A 14,359-nucleotide genomic window follows, 5' to 3' on the forward strand; every position below is an offset into this window, starting at 1 on the left:
TGGCTCCCGCACTGCAGTCCTGTCCTGGGAGAAGAGGTCTGATGTTGAAGTGTACAAAGCAAGTGCTATCAAGACTTCCGGAGGGGAGGTGCAGAGGTGTAACTCTACAAACTCTACCTGTCAGTTTTCCGGGCTGGACTGTGGAGAGACCTACAACTTTACTGTAACAACCCACAGTCAAGGCTGCTCTAGCCAGGCCAGCAGCACCGTGTGCATCCAAACAGGTACTGCAGAAGCTTCACAGGTTTATCGGTGAAAAGTAACCAGTAATGTACTTAAATGTACTACAAGGAGTTTGTAATGGTTATGAAAGAGTCTCAATTTAATACTAATGCCTCTATGACCTATATAAACAAACAAGACCAGCGGCAAGAAGATCGGCTATTTCTATATAATTATTCTAAATGATTTCTATTTAAGGGTTTATTTTACATAGTACTTGTATTTTTACTTTAAAAATACGTTTTTTAATTAAAAGTATATTTACATTAAAATAGTTAGAGCTTAAAACTTATGATTATAGTTTTTATTAATGATTTATCTGATTATTTCCTAATTAAAGCATTCAATTAATCATTTTGGTAAAAAAAATGAAAAATGCCAATTTGTCCAAGGTGATGTCTCCAAACAACAGTCTGAGTACTTCTACCACTACTTTCCCTATTTGAGTACAATTGTTTTTCTGTCTTTTTTTCTTTTGCCCCTCACAGAGCCTTGCCAGCCTGTGATTGTGTCTGCTCAGGCGCTCTGCAACAGTTCTGGTGTCCAGATCTCCTGGCACCAAGCAAGTGGTGTTGTGAACTACTTAGTAACAGCCAGAGGGAGCCTTGGATATGTGGAGATACACAATACAACCCAGACCCTTCTGTCAGCTGCTTTACCATGCGGACAGGACTACAATGTCACTATACAAGGACAAGGCAGCGAGTGTGACAGCATCCCCAGCAGCCCTGCCTTCTTTAAAACCAGTATGATCTTACAAAACGATACAATGTGCGTTTCTTTTCACTCCATGCATATATTTGTCTGCATGTTCACCTCCATCCTCTCTCCCCAGCTCCGTGTATTCCCCGCGATGTCACAACCGATGTGCAGTGTGAGTTTAACATGGGCTCCGTCAGCTGGGGACCCACTGATGGCGCCGATACTTATGTTGCCGTGGCAACTGGGCTTGATGGCCACACCCACCTTTGTCTCACCAACACCACCTCCTGCACCTGGAACGACCTGCACTGTGGAGAGGAGTACAATGTTGTAGTGAGAGCAAAGGATGACAACTGCACCAGCCTGCCCAGCAACAGCTCTTTGATCCATATGAGTATGTTATGTACAGTTTGTCGAGCTGATCACACTTTCTTTTACTGGTTACTTGTCTGAAGTTTACTAGAAAATAATGTGGAATTTGGTTCTATTATAAGTGAAATATAGACAATATATAATGTATATACTTGTATTAATGTATTAATTAGTTTCTAGTGTGACCTAGGCATCTAGTCAGTACACAGAAGATGAACAGCAAGCATATAATGCTTACAAATAATAAATATTTGCTTAAGTTTAAATGTAGCTCTTCCTTCAGGGACAGTAATACAGTAATTTCCCTTTAATTGGTACCAAATGACGTAGTTCTTTCCAAGAAACTTCCCAGGAAATTGCAGACCTGTGAAATAAAGCGTTACGAAGCACATAATCAGTGAAATCGGCTGGTGTAATAAAACCTAGTTGAAGACCTCTGTTATAAAATATCCATCATCTTTGTTTCTTTCCAGATCCCTGCGTGCCCCAGAATTTGTCTGCCTCCGTGACTTGCAATATGAAAGTTGTGTCTCTGAGCTGGGATGCCAGTAATGGGACAAAGCTGTACATGGTATCAGCTGAGGCAGGAAACAAAACAACTGCGCTCACCACTAATGTCACCACAGCCCACTTCTCTGACTTCACCTGTGGACAGAACTACAACCTCACAGTAACATCTCACAGCCAGCACTGTCCTGGCAACCCCAGCACACCAGCCTCCGTACAGACATGTAGGTTATACACAGATATATAGTAGCTGTAGTAGCTGTATTTTACTTTTAAAGTCAAATCAAACATAAAGAAATCACTAAAATATAATAGTAGAAGTGAGCTCAAACAGGTATAAAATTAACTTGTAAGCATTTGCTCTCAGGGCCGTGTCCACCTGCAGGAATCTCTACCATGCAGGACTGTCTCTCTAGCATCGTCATGGTAACCTGGCAGGCCAGTAATGGGTCAGACTACTACACAGCCACCATGCAAACTGACTCTGGCATCTCAAACTTGTGCATGTCTGACACTCATGAATGCAGCGTCCCCGGCCTGAAATGTGGGCAAAACTTCACTGTGTCGGTCACAGCCTCCAACCAGCAGTGTAACATCACCTCCACTCAAACCACCAGTCTGCAGTCAGGTGAGGTTTTGAAAGGCGGCGGTGGACCAACATACTGACACTTCCTTAATAGCACAATTATTATTATACTATAACTTGTAGTAAGTGCAAATTGGTATCACTTTTTATATTCTGTTTTTATTTGGATTTTTTGCCACAAAAGGCATTTAAATATCCATCAAAGTCTAATTTCTCAAGCCATTGTCTGCAGCACTATCAAGGTGTTTTGTATCAATGGATTTTTGCTGTTTACTAGGAGGAATTTGATAGTCATGATCATAGTCAATCACTGTATGTGAAATGGAGGTTCTTTTGGATGCCTTTATTATGACCTATCAAGATACTGAAAGGGCATTTATTTGAAATTGATGTTTTAAATACATATAATGTTGAGTATATCAATTCTTGGCACATTTCATATCCATTTTTATTATATGATAATTGAGTTTCTGATGTTGTTGTGAACAATTCCTTTACTGTTCTAAATTATAATATAATCACATGAATTATTGCTGTGGTTTAATTCTTCATCATGATGAAGTTTTTACCCATCATGCTTCCTTGATTGTAACCCTTCTTGTTGTCTGCCTCCTCCCTACAGTGCCTTGTGTTCCCATTAATGTCTTAGTGGGGATGGACTGTGCCAACAACACCGCTCTTGTGTCGTGGTCTGCCAGTCCGGGCGCTGTACAATACTTAGTGACGGCCCACAGTAGCCATAGCAACGTCAGCTGCCAGACTTCTGACCTCAACTGCAGCCTTGACAACCTTGCATGTGGTAACCGCTACACTGTTCAGGTAGTGGCTATGGATGATAACTGCTCTAGTGTCCCCAGCGAGGGTCTGATATTAAACTCAGGTAAGAGAGGAAATTCTAACCAAATCAATCTAAAACACAGTTATAGTTTTTTTCTTTTTGTGCTATTTACACTAAACATTTTCAACTTGCTGTGGTAAACAAACTGTTTCCTTATTCACAGCCCCATGCCTGCCTCAGAACGTGAGTGCCGACGTGAGTTGCTCATCAAACGACATGGAGATCTCTTGGGATGCCATCAGAGAAGCAGACCACTTTTTAGTTTCAGTGATTGCGGACAATGGAGGAATGATCGACTCATGCAACACCACAAACACTACATGTTCCATCAGCAATGTAACCTGTGGAGACACATTAAGGGTTCAAGTCACCTCCGTCAGAGGCACCTGCCGCAGCCAGCACAGTCAGATCCAAAGCATCATGTCAGGTTTGAAAACTACAAAAGCCTTCCATCCATGCATAAATTCATCCATCCAGTCACCAATTTAACCTAATGTTGACTTTCTAGCTCCCTGCCAGCCCCAGGGAGTCAGAGGCAACATCGACTGTGTGACCAACTCTGCCTGGATATCATGGGATGCTGCTGCGGGGGCGGACAGCTACACTGTGTTAGCTGTAGGCGGAGAGGACTATACAGCCAACTGCACCACTTCCTCCAACACTACCTGTGAGGTGGAAGACCTGGCATGTAGCGTACTATATAACTTCAGCGTTATTGCTAAAAACAGCAAGTGTGAGAGTCAGCCTAGTGCCATCATTGACTTGGAGACAGGTAACATATATTTAGATTTTGTAAAACAAATATGCTGATGATACTCCATTTTATGTCAGTCGATAATCATTTTCAACCCAGAGGTAAGTGTCAGTTAATGATATCTGTCTCTTCCCCCAGCCCCCTGCTCGCTCCCTGCTATCACAGCGGATGCTCAGTGCCACAATTCCTCTATACTCGTCATGTGGGATCTGATGGAGGGCAGTGACGGCAACACTGTGTACACAGCCACAGCAGAAGCCGCAGACCATACCTACCTATCCTGCAACAATACTGGCACTAGTTGCTACCTCCATGGAGCTCGATGTGATCTCCATTACACTATTATTGTAGCTGGTTCATCAGACCAGTGCAGCAGTACGAGAAGCCCACCATACAAAATAAGCATGGGTATATAGATTATTTTGTTTGTACATGCAACATCTTGTTAAATACTCGCTTAGAAGGACAGTGTTGTTTACATGAGCATGCAATAGTTTTTTTTAGAAACGTATTTGCATCTGTTTAACACTAAAAATCATCAGAGGTGTGTGGGTGTGGTTTTATCAGATTTACCTTTGATTTGAAATCTGTCTTCCTCTCTTCGCAGAGCCTTGTCCACCCACAAACGTGTCGGTTGACATCTCCTGCGAGAACCGTAGTGCACTGGTGTCCTGGAGCCCCTCTCCTGTCGCTGAAAGCTACCATGTTGTCGCTAGAGCTGCAGACGGACACACACATACTTGCAACACCACCTCTAATAACTGCAACGTAACAGAACTCCACTGTGACGAGCAGTATACAGTCTTTGTGACGGCCAGCCACGAGAACTGCACCAGCAAGGCCAGTCAAAATGTCACAGTCAACACAGGTATTTGTCCAAATATACAAAAGAGAATACCAGTGCATGTACATACATTGACCCAAAAGGAATAAATAATATTCTTTTTAGTAGTTTGATCATTTTCTTTTTGCCCAGGTCCCTGCCAACCTGAGGATCTCTCAGTTACATACCACTGTAACAATCAGTCCGCACTGCTGTCATGGGCGGCCAGCGATAATGCCGGACACTACTATGGCTGTGCCCAGGCTGGAAATGGAGACATGCTGTACTGTCAGAGCACAAATCCCACCTGTAGTATCCAGGGTCTTGATTGTGGAACAGCTTACACTTTCTCTGTCCAGGCATCAGATGGGACATGCAACAGCTCCTTCAGTGACACAGTTCAGAGTGTAGCAGGTAAAGGAGCCTCATGTTCAAAGACTCAATATGTTTGTACTGTTGGCACTAAATGGAATAATACATCCTCCTCTCTCTCTCAGCTCCCTGTCCTCCAGACGCTGTTGAAGTGCAGCTAATGCCGGTGCAGACAGATGTCCAGACGATGCGCTTCAACTGGACAGAGGTCATCTGTAATGACACAGAGTACTTGCTGAAGTTAACAGGAAGCCTGCTGGGAGACAGCCAGGCCCAGTTTGAGGTCTCTTCTTATTGGACGAGCGTGACATACTTTGAGATTCCTCTCCCCTGCGGTTCAGACTATATTGCTACAGTTCAGAGCAGGACTGCTGCCGGTACCAGTGAGCCATCTGTGCCCCTCAATGGAACAACAGGTAGACTGCACTTAATACACAAGCTTCTTTGCTTATAGTAAATTAAGTAAAGCTGAAATCACTTAATAAAGGCTTAAGTCTATCCATCATTAACATCATTAATTACACCTGTTCTCTCTGTACAATGACATATCAAAAACTTTAAATTACTGTTAATCAGATGAAACAGAGGTGTTGTAGGTAAGGCACCTCAGTGTATGGGTTATATATGTTTTATAGTGAGTATGATTATGAACTCAAACCATCAAATTAAATGTTATTTCACACTTCCCCTCAAGATTGATCTATTATGGCAGGCATTTTGACATCTCCGTGCAGGACAATAAAAGGTGTGATTAATAACCCTAATAAAGGCTGCTTCAACATTTAGTCCTGAGCTGCTAAACAGCATGATGTAAATTAAAAGTTGGTCGGTTTGTGTTATGAATAAGCGCACGTTATCTGTCAAATAGATGGAGTGGAGTAGAAGTATGAAGTAGCAGAAAATGGCAATACTCCAGCAAAGTACTTAAGTACTTTATTACATTCCTGCATTGCAGAGCAGTGTTCCAGTCGCAGGGTCCTGGTATTGTGCATGCTGGCTCAGTCACAGTCAAGAATCACTTACTGGGACACAGAGCCATTGTGAATGTTATTAGTAACACCTGCTTTCACTACAATGACAAGTCACAATGTGTACTGTGAAAAAGACCAGTTATTGCTCATTTAGTGACTATTTAAGGTTATTGGCAAACATTTCAAACCATATTTTCATTTGGTTTTAACTAACCACTTTCTCCTCTCTCAGCTCCTTGCCCACCATCAGGAGTGGTGTACAGTGGTAACAGCTCCTTTGCCACAGTTTCGTGGAACTCCTCTGCGTATGCCACCACATACACAGTGTACGACAACGGTGTTATGCCAAAAATTGAGCTATGCAACACTGCAGGGCTGTCCTGCTCTCTGTCCAACATCAGTTCCACTGACCTGGTGATCACAGCCAGCAACACAGCTGGAGAGAGTGAAACAGCAAGTGTCGCAATAGGTAGGAACACTGTATGTGTGTGGGGAGAGGATGCTGTAGAAAGAAAACTGACACATTTTACTGTATTTTTAAATGAATTGATTGATGAATTGATGCTTTTTCTCTTTAGTGGAAATACAAAATCGGAGGAGGAGAGATCTCAGTGAACAAATGCCAGATGATGGTGAGTTTGTAAGAACAGATGTTAAGAAAAAGACAATACCATAGTATCAAAACATTTATTAATTTCCGGTTTTATTTTTAACCACTTGCGGCTGATCTTTTAAATATTAATACATGAAAATCTGTTTAAAGTGTGAGAGGTATGAGGGCCTTTCTTCAGGCATACTTGATTAGTAATAAGTCTTTAATGCTGCCTTTGATTAAGGGTGTTTTCACAGAGCTAAATAAGAAGGGGACCTACAAATATATATTAACATAATATCTAATTATGGGATCTAATTCACAACTGTGACTTGTCCCCCCCCCCCAGCAGGAATCCTCTCAGCTCCCATGGTGGATATCACAGAAGCGACGTCAACGGTTATTTTCGCTCAGTGGTCTCAAGTACGTGCCGCTTCCCATTACAGCCTGTTCATCAGGAAGCAAGGGGGCTCCAGTGAGGCGATGGAATATACGGTGTACGGCGAGAGCATCATTCTCACTGATCTGAGCCCCAACTCGATCTACTGTATCTCTGTGGAAGCCTGGAACTCAGCCACCAGTGGACCAGAGTCAGAGCCTGTGTGTGTGCAAACAGCACTGGGGCTTCCCCAGTAGGAAAACACTTATGTAGACAAAGCTAGAGGTTTACACACATCTCCTGGCTCAAATGTGATTACTGTCACTGAACGTGGCAGTGCTTTTAACTGCTTCCGATTTATAATCTCTAGTCACTAAACATACACAGCAATAACTTTAGAATCAGCAATTAGCGTGGGTTCATTTACATTTTTACTGACTTCCAAGAGCTGCACAATTAGTTGTTTGATGAGGTGTAACACAAGGGAAGATGTCCTCCATACAACAGCCCATACCCTGAGGATGTTTAAGTTCCTCCATTGAGCTATATCTTATGTCTGCTGTTGGTTGAGGTTATATATTTGTTATCTGGGGCTATGTTCCTCCCCCTTCTTAAATTTTATTTACTTATGTAAATGGTATATTAGTCATACGAGGAAGTTAATATTGAAGTTATTTTCAGGCTACATTCTAATAAAACTATTAAAACTATTGTGATATCCTGTGCCTTTTGTAACAATTGCATGCCCCTTTCTTTCAAAACAAGAACAATACGAGTTGTCTGTAAAAGTGATTTATTAGAAAACAAAATGCAACAGAGCAGTAATCCAAACACCGCACAAGCAGGGCTCAGTGTGTGGTAAAAAATTACCCTTTGCAGACTGTCCTTTCAAGGATTAAAACATTCTCAGGCTGTCTACACACAATCATGGACAGATTTGCTTTGTGTGATCCACATCGCCACTTCGCGCAACTCTGAGCCTCAACCGTTCACTTGTGACCCTTCAAAGAACGTGTAATCAGAATACAGCTGACCAAGAAGCTTAAAATATGAACGCACTGTAATATTAGTCAAATTTTAAAAATATGTGTTTGGACTTTTTTACAGCCAGAAAATAACAGTTCTTTATAAATTACATATATTATATGATAATAGTGTTGAGAATGCACCTCAGACCACTCATCGTGTGTAGACAGCCTCCAAAACATTATGTACAAACCCACATCTTCCTGGGGCAAAAGAACGAACCATAGAAAATTAAAATGCCATTTTCGCCACTTTTGAAATTTCAAGTGAAGACTAACAATGGTCTAACGGGGAGTGAAAAAGGCAGAAAAACATAAACGTAAAGCAACATTACATTGGCCAAGGACAACAACTCCAGATGTCCGATGTGCTGACATTCCTTCTCTTTAGCACAAGTGACAGACCAGACAACTGGTAGAAAAAAGGAAGAAAAACACAAGAGTAGAAGAAGTAATATTGCTGCAAGGCGACATTTACTCAGTGCTCTGACTCCTTCTGCGTTCACTATGTTTACTATGGTCGTTGCTGGACTCGCGCTGATGGTGGCTTTTCTCTTTGCTACGACTACGTTTGTGAGGGCGCTGTTCTCCATCCCTCTCCCTGTCTCTATCTCGGCTGTGGCTGCACTCTCTTTTCCTTCCCTTGTCTTCTCCCCCACTTTTGTGCCTCCTCTCCCTGCTTCGACTCCGGCTCGACCTTTTGGCCTTCCTCTCTTCTCTGTGCCTCTCCCTGTCGTCTTTATGCCTCCGGTCATCAGTCTCTCCCCTGCTCTTTTTATCCCTGGACTTCTCCCTTTCAGCGACTCTATCTTTATGGTGTTCCCTGTCCTTCCTCCTGCTCTTGTCCTCCCCGCCATCTCTTTCTTTGTCTCTACGTTCGCTCTTTCGGTCCCGGCTCCCACTGAGACTCCTTTTACGTTCCCGCCGGTCTTGGTTCCTGTCGGCGCTGCGGGACCGCCGCCTCTCCCTCTCGCCTCGGTCCCCTCTGTCCCTATCTCTGCCCTCCCTCTCCTTCCTCTGGCGGTCACGCTCCCTCTCCAGCTCTCGGTCGAAGCTGGGGCCATGGCGCTCTCTCTCACGGTGGTGGCTCCTGCTCCGCGACCGTTTGGGTGATCTTCGGGGGCTCGGTGTCCGCCTGGGTGTCCTGGCAAGATAGGAATCATTAGCTTCAAGCAGTTTAATGTTCCGGTCTAATAAATTATAGATTACATAAACCATCAGAATGATCCAACAATAAGTGCTACCCAATGACGCTTTGGTAGTAATTAACAGTAAATATTCAAAGCTTATGTGTTTAGCCTTATCTTTTTTTATCTGTCCAAAAGACTGATGGCAGTAGCGGTATGGTCTACTAACAATCGCACATGCTCTGCCGAGAGACAGAGAGAGATGTAAGCCTCCTTCACACGCAGCTCACTTGCTGTTGTGAAAACAGAACTCAAAACACAAGTTGTGTTTTTGGGCAACACTAAAACCCATACTGCTGCAAACAAAAGTCAGCAGCGGACGGATACAGCCTGTATGTGTCTGTCCCTGTCGGAGGCAGGCTGGTGTAGGTACATGTGCGAATATCCAAATCCCAAAACTGAAAAAACAAATATCTGAAAAGCCGAATAAATGACTCAGTTGCTCCACTTGAAACAAGTTAAAACAAAATCAAACAAACAAAAACCCAACCCTACCTCTGACTAGGACACATGGCTCACACACACAACTAATTTCTGAGAAAATACATTTCCCTGGATCAAATATTTAAAGTACAATGAAAGGTGAAACGGGCTAGGAAGATGTCAATCAATGGTAGCCACACACAGTTCTGAGAAAAGGTGCAATCAGGTAAAACAACTCACATAACCTGTGTAGCTGTAGCATGGGTGTGTGAGTTTTAAAGCCAATAATAACAGAGTCATGGCCAGCTTTCACTCGTTTAAATTTCACAATTCTTACAGTTTGTGCTGGGAGTGAAAGCTAGCATAAAACAGGAAAATTAACTCTTCCATTCCAATCAGTAACAAAAGAAAGCGATGAAGCAAGATAAGATTGGCTTGGGAAAAAATAAGTTGGCAATAAGTAGTCTGAACCATTTGATGCGTTACCTCGAGCGTCTTCGTTCTCCTTGCCTCCCCGTCTCTGTGCTTGCTGCCTCCTCCTCCTCCTCCGGTGCCTCCTTCTGAGCAACCTTGCGAGGTCTAGCCTTCATCTGCTGGTCAATAATCTTCTGCACAGGCACTGGGATTCGGGGGAAGAGAGTGGAGAACCACTCCAGTTTGGTCAAAAAGGAGCGCAGCATCTCTCCAATGGTCATCACACAGCCACCTCCTGCCTTCACGTCGAGTTCCTAAAATCAAACGGTGGGAAAGAGCCATAAAATACTCAATTAGTGCACACAGGCAGGACGCAGGTAAATCTGATCGCTTGTTGTCAATCTTGCCTTAAGTCAAAAAGCAATTTGTGATGACCAAGTACTGAACCTTCACCTCTGTTCATCTAGCTTAATCTCTCATATCAATCAAATGTGTCTGGCTTTACTTTAATAATTATAAATAGAAGAAACAAAACTATAGATATCATTAAAAGTTTGCCTTATCTAAACAGTTCCTGGAGTCTGTATTTACAATGTTAGCTTTAATAATCAAGCAAATGTAATATTTGTAAAGTCCGCCCCCCTCGTTTCCTTCACATTGTCTGTTTAAACAGCATCTTCAAAAAGTGGTTGCATCTGCTGTTTACAGACCAGAAATGAAAGGAAGGGAAAGCAGAATCTGAAAACACTGAGACACACCCTCATTGGGCCAAAGGGACAAAGAGAGAGAAGCCTTAGCTTCCTTCTTCAGTCTCCCAAAAGCACAATGAATTCTTCAGGGGTGGAGGAGCATAAAAATTGCCCACAGTGTAAGCACAGACTGGAGCAGGTATCTAAGTGCACACCAGTTGAAGAGTTGTTAACTTTATATGGTAGAGAACAGCTGCTTTGCACTCACACACGCAAACCAACAGTGCTGAGATACAATATCCAATTCACCTGCTGCACATTGGGCATCTAAAGAAAAAAACAGGGGAATTAACCAGTTGGGTAGGATTTCATATGATCAATTCAAATATAATGCAACAGAACATCATAGGAGGCCTGGTTGCACAGCGTGGGATCAAATTATATTTTACTTTAACATGGAGAAAACACACTAGATTTGACGTTTGACACAGTTGACATGAGCTATATCATTTGTGTGTGTCTGTTTGAGTGTAAAACTGTATGAAGTATGAATGCTCCAATTTTTATTTATTCCAAATTTAGTTTTGTGCAACAAGTCCTGATAAAAGCTTGTCAAAAACAAAGGGCATGCCTTAAAATTACATTGACTAAAATATTTACTCAGCATCATATATTGTACTTACCCTGATAAAAAAAATCAGCAGCAGAGGAGTGAGCAAGTAACCTAGCTAATGAGGTTTAGAGGACAAAAATTGGGGACAATTAAGCCAAATGAAGGCAAAGGTGAAAAATCAGCTATGAGCATCACCAGGGCCGAGAAAAACCGGCGGCGCGGAGACAGACCAGTTTCGTCTAACGTGTTGTGTGCCTGTGTATTTCATGGAGAGAAAGAAACATCAAATTATTACCCGAGGTGACATACCTCCTCATCATCCAGGAAGCCGTCGTACCATTCTATCAAATCTGCTGGGGGCTGAGTATATCTGAGGCAGAACCAAACAGAGAGCACAATATGTTGTGGCAGAAAGTCATGTTGCACAGATTTCAATTATGTTTTTTCAATCAACCTGTTCAGGTGATACTTTATACGCTGATTTTTGAATTCCCCTTATACATATTAGAAACATTTTAGCAGCATATTAGTAATTGCAACATCTATTATCATCTAGAAACTCACTTTGATACTTTTGTAATATACAGTAGTCTCGTCTTAAAATGATAGTTTTAATAAAACACTTCAAATAATAAAATCATTACATATCTTTCTTTTGAAAAGGAAGGTTATCCAGCATTCAGAATATCTAGTAATACAGAGAATCAAATATAAAAGAAACGTTCCACATTAGAAGAATTGAGGTGCATACCTTATGTACATGAAGCCAAGTGCTCTGATGTATGGAGAGTCTGTGTGAGTGATCAGACCCATCAGCTGTTTGCGAGTCAGCTTGAGAGTAAACAGTTTGTATAGAAGACAGAAAGCAGTAGAGACAATACCACCAGTCCCAACTCCTCGCACCTAAAGGGATGAAGACACATCTTTACAGTGCATAACGGCATTTATGTATTCAGAACGACTGGCCCTTTGACAAAAAATACTCAAGTATTCAAGTACAGTATCGCAGGTACTAATGTGAATCATGTACATTTTTCATACTTGTGTACTTATATGAAGCGATTTCAACCGTATGGGAAATACAGAGGGAGGGGGGGATGGGGAATATAAAAAGCACGTACTTCTCACTTACCCCTCCGCACATTCCAGTCTGGCCGGCGGTCTTTCTGCTTCCCTTTTCCCAAGGCTCAACGTGATTTACCTGCAGCCACAAAGAACAACATCAGGTCAGTTGATAGACACACACACACACACACACCTGTCCGTCTCACTGATAACTTATATTAAAGACGTATTCCAAATTAATGATACCTCTCTCTTAACTTGTTTCCATAACAATCCTGAAACGTCTCAATCCTTTCTAAGTTATGACCTAATGTTAGCCTTTTAAAATGACCAAAACATCAGGACCGGGTGGCACCAGCTATGTGTAAGTCCTCTCTTAAGTTGGTGTGTAAAAGCAGCACCAGAGGCTTAGAAACTACTAACTGTGTTACTTAGTTTGTAACTAAATCAGTTACTGATTACTTTTGGACGTGAAATTACAACTTAAGCAAGTGGCCAATCAACGATCAAAGATACATCACCATGGTTACCATGTGCAGTGGTTTCTGGCTGCGCGAGTCACCTGGTTTCGTAGCACATCGTAGTAAGCTAGATCGATATTGAAATATACCAATAATTTATGTATCTACTCAATAACTGTGTCGCAAAATGGCTGCAATTAATGTGTAACGTTAACTAGTTTTTTAACGTTTTTAGTTTACTTAGAGTTAAGTTGTAACTTATCACCGGGATGCAACCGCTTTTGTTTTAGTAATGCATAAATCACAACTTGGAGATACTTTATGTTATAACTAGGCTATGTTTGAGCTCGCACAGAGCTGGTGCCACAGGCTGCAGTAGTCCGACTAACTGAGTGAACCCGCCGTAATGTTGAACCACTCTGTCTTTGTAACGGCAGACAACTAGCAATTAGCTTAGCTGCTAGGTAGCCAATAAAACACTAATGTGCAATTATATGAAATAAACGGACAACTGTTTCGAGTTGTTAAGTTAAGTTAGTTGAAACTCGCTCTGTCTGATTGCCCCCTATAATCTACCACCTGCAGTACATCGCTATCACGGTCAGTTAACGCTAGCCTGACTCGACAGTGGTTATCTAACTAGCATGCGGCTTAGCATTCGCTAATGTTACCTTGAAGTAGATTTCGTCCACAACTTCATGGTAGGTCTTTAGTTCATAAAGCTGAACTTTGAAATACGGCGAAGACAGTACATTTGTAAGAATCATTGGGTTGAGATTCATAGTCTTTTCGTTGCCCCACAGGGGCAATACATTTCCATGTTTTCCTGGTGCAGGCTTGCTAACGGCCTGTGTTGGTAGCTGGTTTCCGACGTTAGCCATGTTAGCTGATCCCACGCCGCTACGCTTAGTTTACAGTTAGCGTATTTACCATTACAGATCCATCAATATTAGGTAGTGAAATGTCGACCGTTAACGATTTCGTCCGTTTGGTAATTGCTGATTTGTGGTTAAATTGATGATAGCAACTTCCCGCCGTCGTTGTAGCTAAAGTGCTGTTGCGAGGTGGAACCGGAACTGTACCGTCGGTGGTGCAATGTGAACTCACTGCTGCTGGGAACGTCGGTGATACGCTCAATGTTTCGCTTTGGAAATAAAAGCATGTACTCAGACACCAAATTGATTTATGTTTGATGAACGCAAACAAAAATAATAATAATAATAAGCTTTTGTACAGACAATGTGTAATTATTATATTATTATATCATGGTGTACTCAATAAGTTACCCCTTTTCTTTACATATCTAAGTGCTTTATAGACGTTTACTTTGAAATGTTTGTTTTACCTAAACCGGAAATGGTATT

At 42.1% G+C, this 14,359-nt stretch overlaps 3 protein-coding genes across 4 annotated transcripts; 2 read left to right on the forward strand and 1 right to left on the reverse strand.

Moving 5' to 3' along the window:
* Positions 1-1,813: 1,813 nt before the first annotated feature.
* On the forward strand, positions 1,814-5,337 carry LOC118334512 (fibronectin type III domain-containing protein 7-like). The gene is made up of 8 exons (XM_035670434.1): positions 1,814-2,027; positions 2,171-2,431; positions 3,012-3,269; positions 3,391-3,654; positions 3,736-3,999; positions 4,120-4,389; positions 4,589-4,849; positions 4,958-5,337. Exons 1-8 carry the CDS (start codon positions 1,814-1,816, stop codon positions 5,335-5,337), a joined length of 2,172 nt encoding a protein of 723 aa, XP_035526327.1.
* LOC118334904 lies at positions 5,324-7,828 on the forward strand. 2 transcript variants are annotated; one of them, XM_035670993.1, is made up of 4 exons: positions 5,324-5,592; positions 6,380-6,616; positions 6,726-6,779; positions 7,089-7,828. In XM_035670993.1, the coding sequence occupies exons 1-4, from the start codon at positions 5,337-5,339 to the stop codon at positions 7,373-7,375; spliced, it is 834 nt and encodes a 277-aa protein (XP_035526886.1). In that variant the 5' UTR covers positions 5,324-5,336; the 3' UTR covers positions 7,376-7,828. The 2 variants fall into 2 exon arrangements, with proteins under 2 accessions (XP_035526886.1, XP_035526887.1); XM_035670994.1 differs by having other exon boundaries at positions 7,092-7,828.
* Positions 7,829-7,894: 66 nt separating this feature from the next.
* Positions 7,895-14,095, reverse strand: prpf38b (pre-mRNA processing factor 38B). Its single transcript, XM_035670716.1, has 6 exons — positions 13,667-14,095; positions 12,602-12,670; positions 12,221-12,372; positions 11,779-11,839; positions 10,240-10,481; positions 7,895-9,287 (listed from the first exon to the last, which is right to left on the reverse strand). The coding sequence occupies exons 1-6, from the start codon at positions 13,874-13,876 to the stop codon at positions 8,618-8,620; spliced, it is 1,404 nt and encodes a 467-aa protein (XP_035526609.1). The 5' UTR covers positions 13,877-14,095; the 3' UTR covers positions 7,895-8,617.
* Between the last annotated feature and the right edge of the window lie 264 nt (positions 14,096-14,359).

The sequence above is a fragment of the Morone saxatilis genome, unplaced genomic scaffold, assembly GCF_004916995.1.
Source record: "Morone saxatilis isolate NCDOM2014 unplaced genomic scaffold, NCSU_SB_2.0 Contig23, whole genome shotgun sequence".
Classification (NCBI taxonomy): Eukaryota; Metazoa; Chordata; class Actinopteri; family Moronidae; genus Morone; species Morone saxatilis.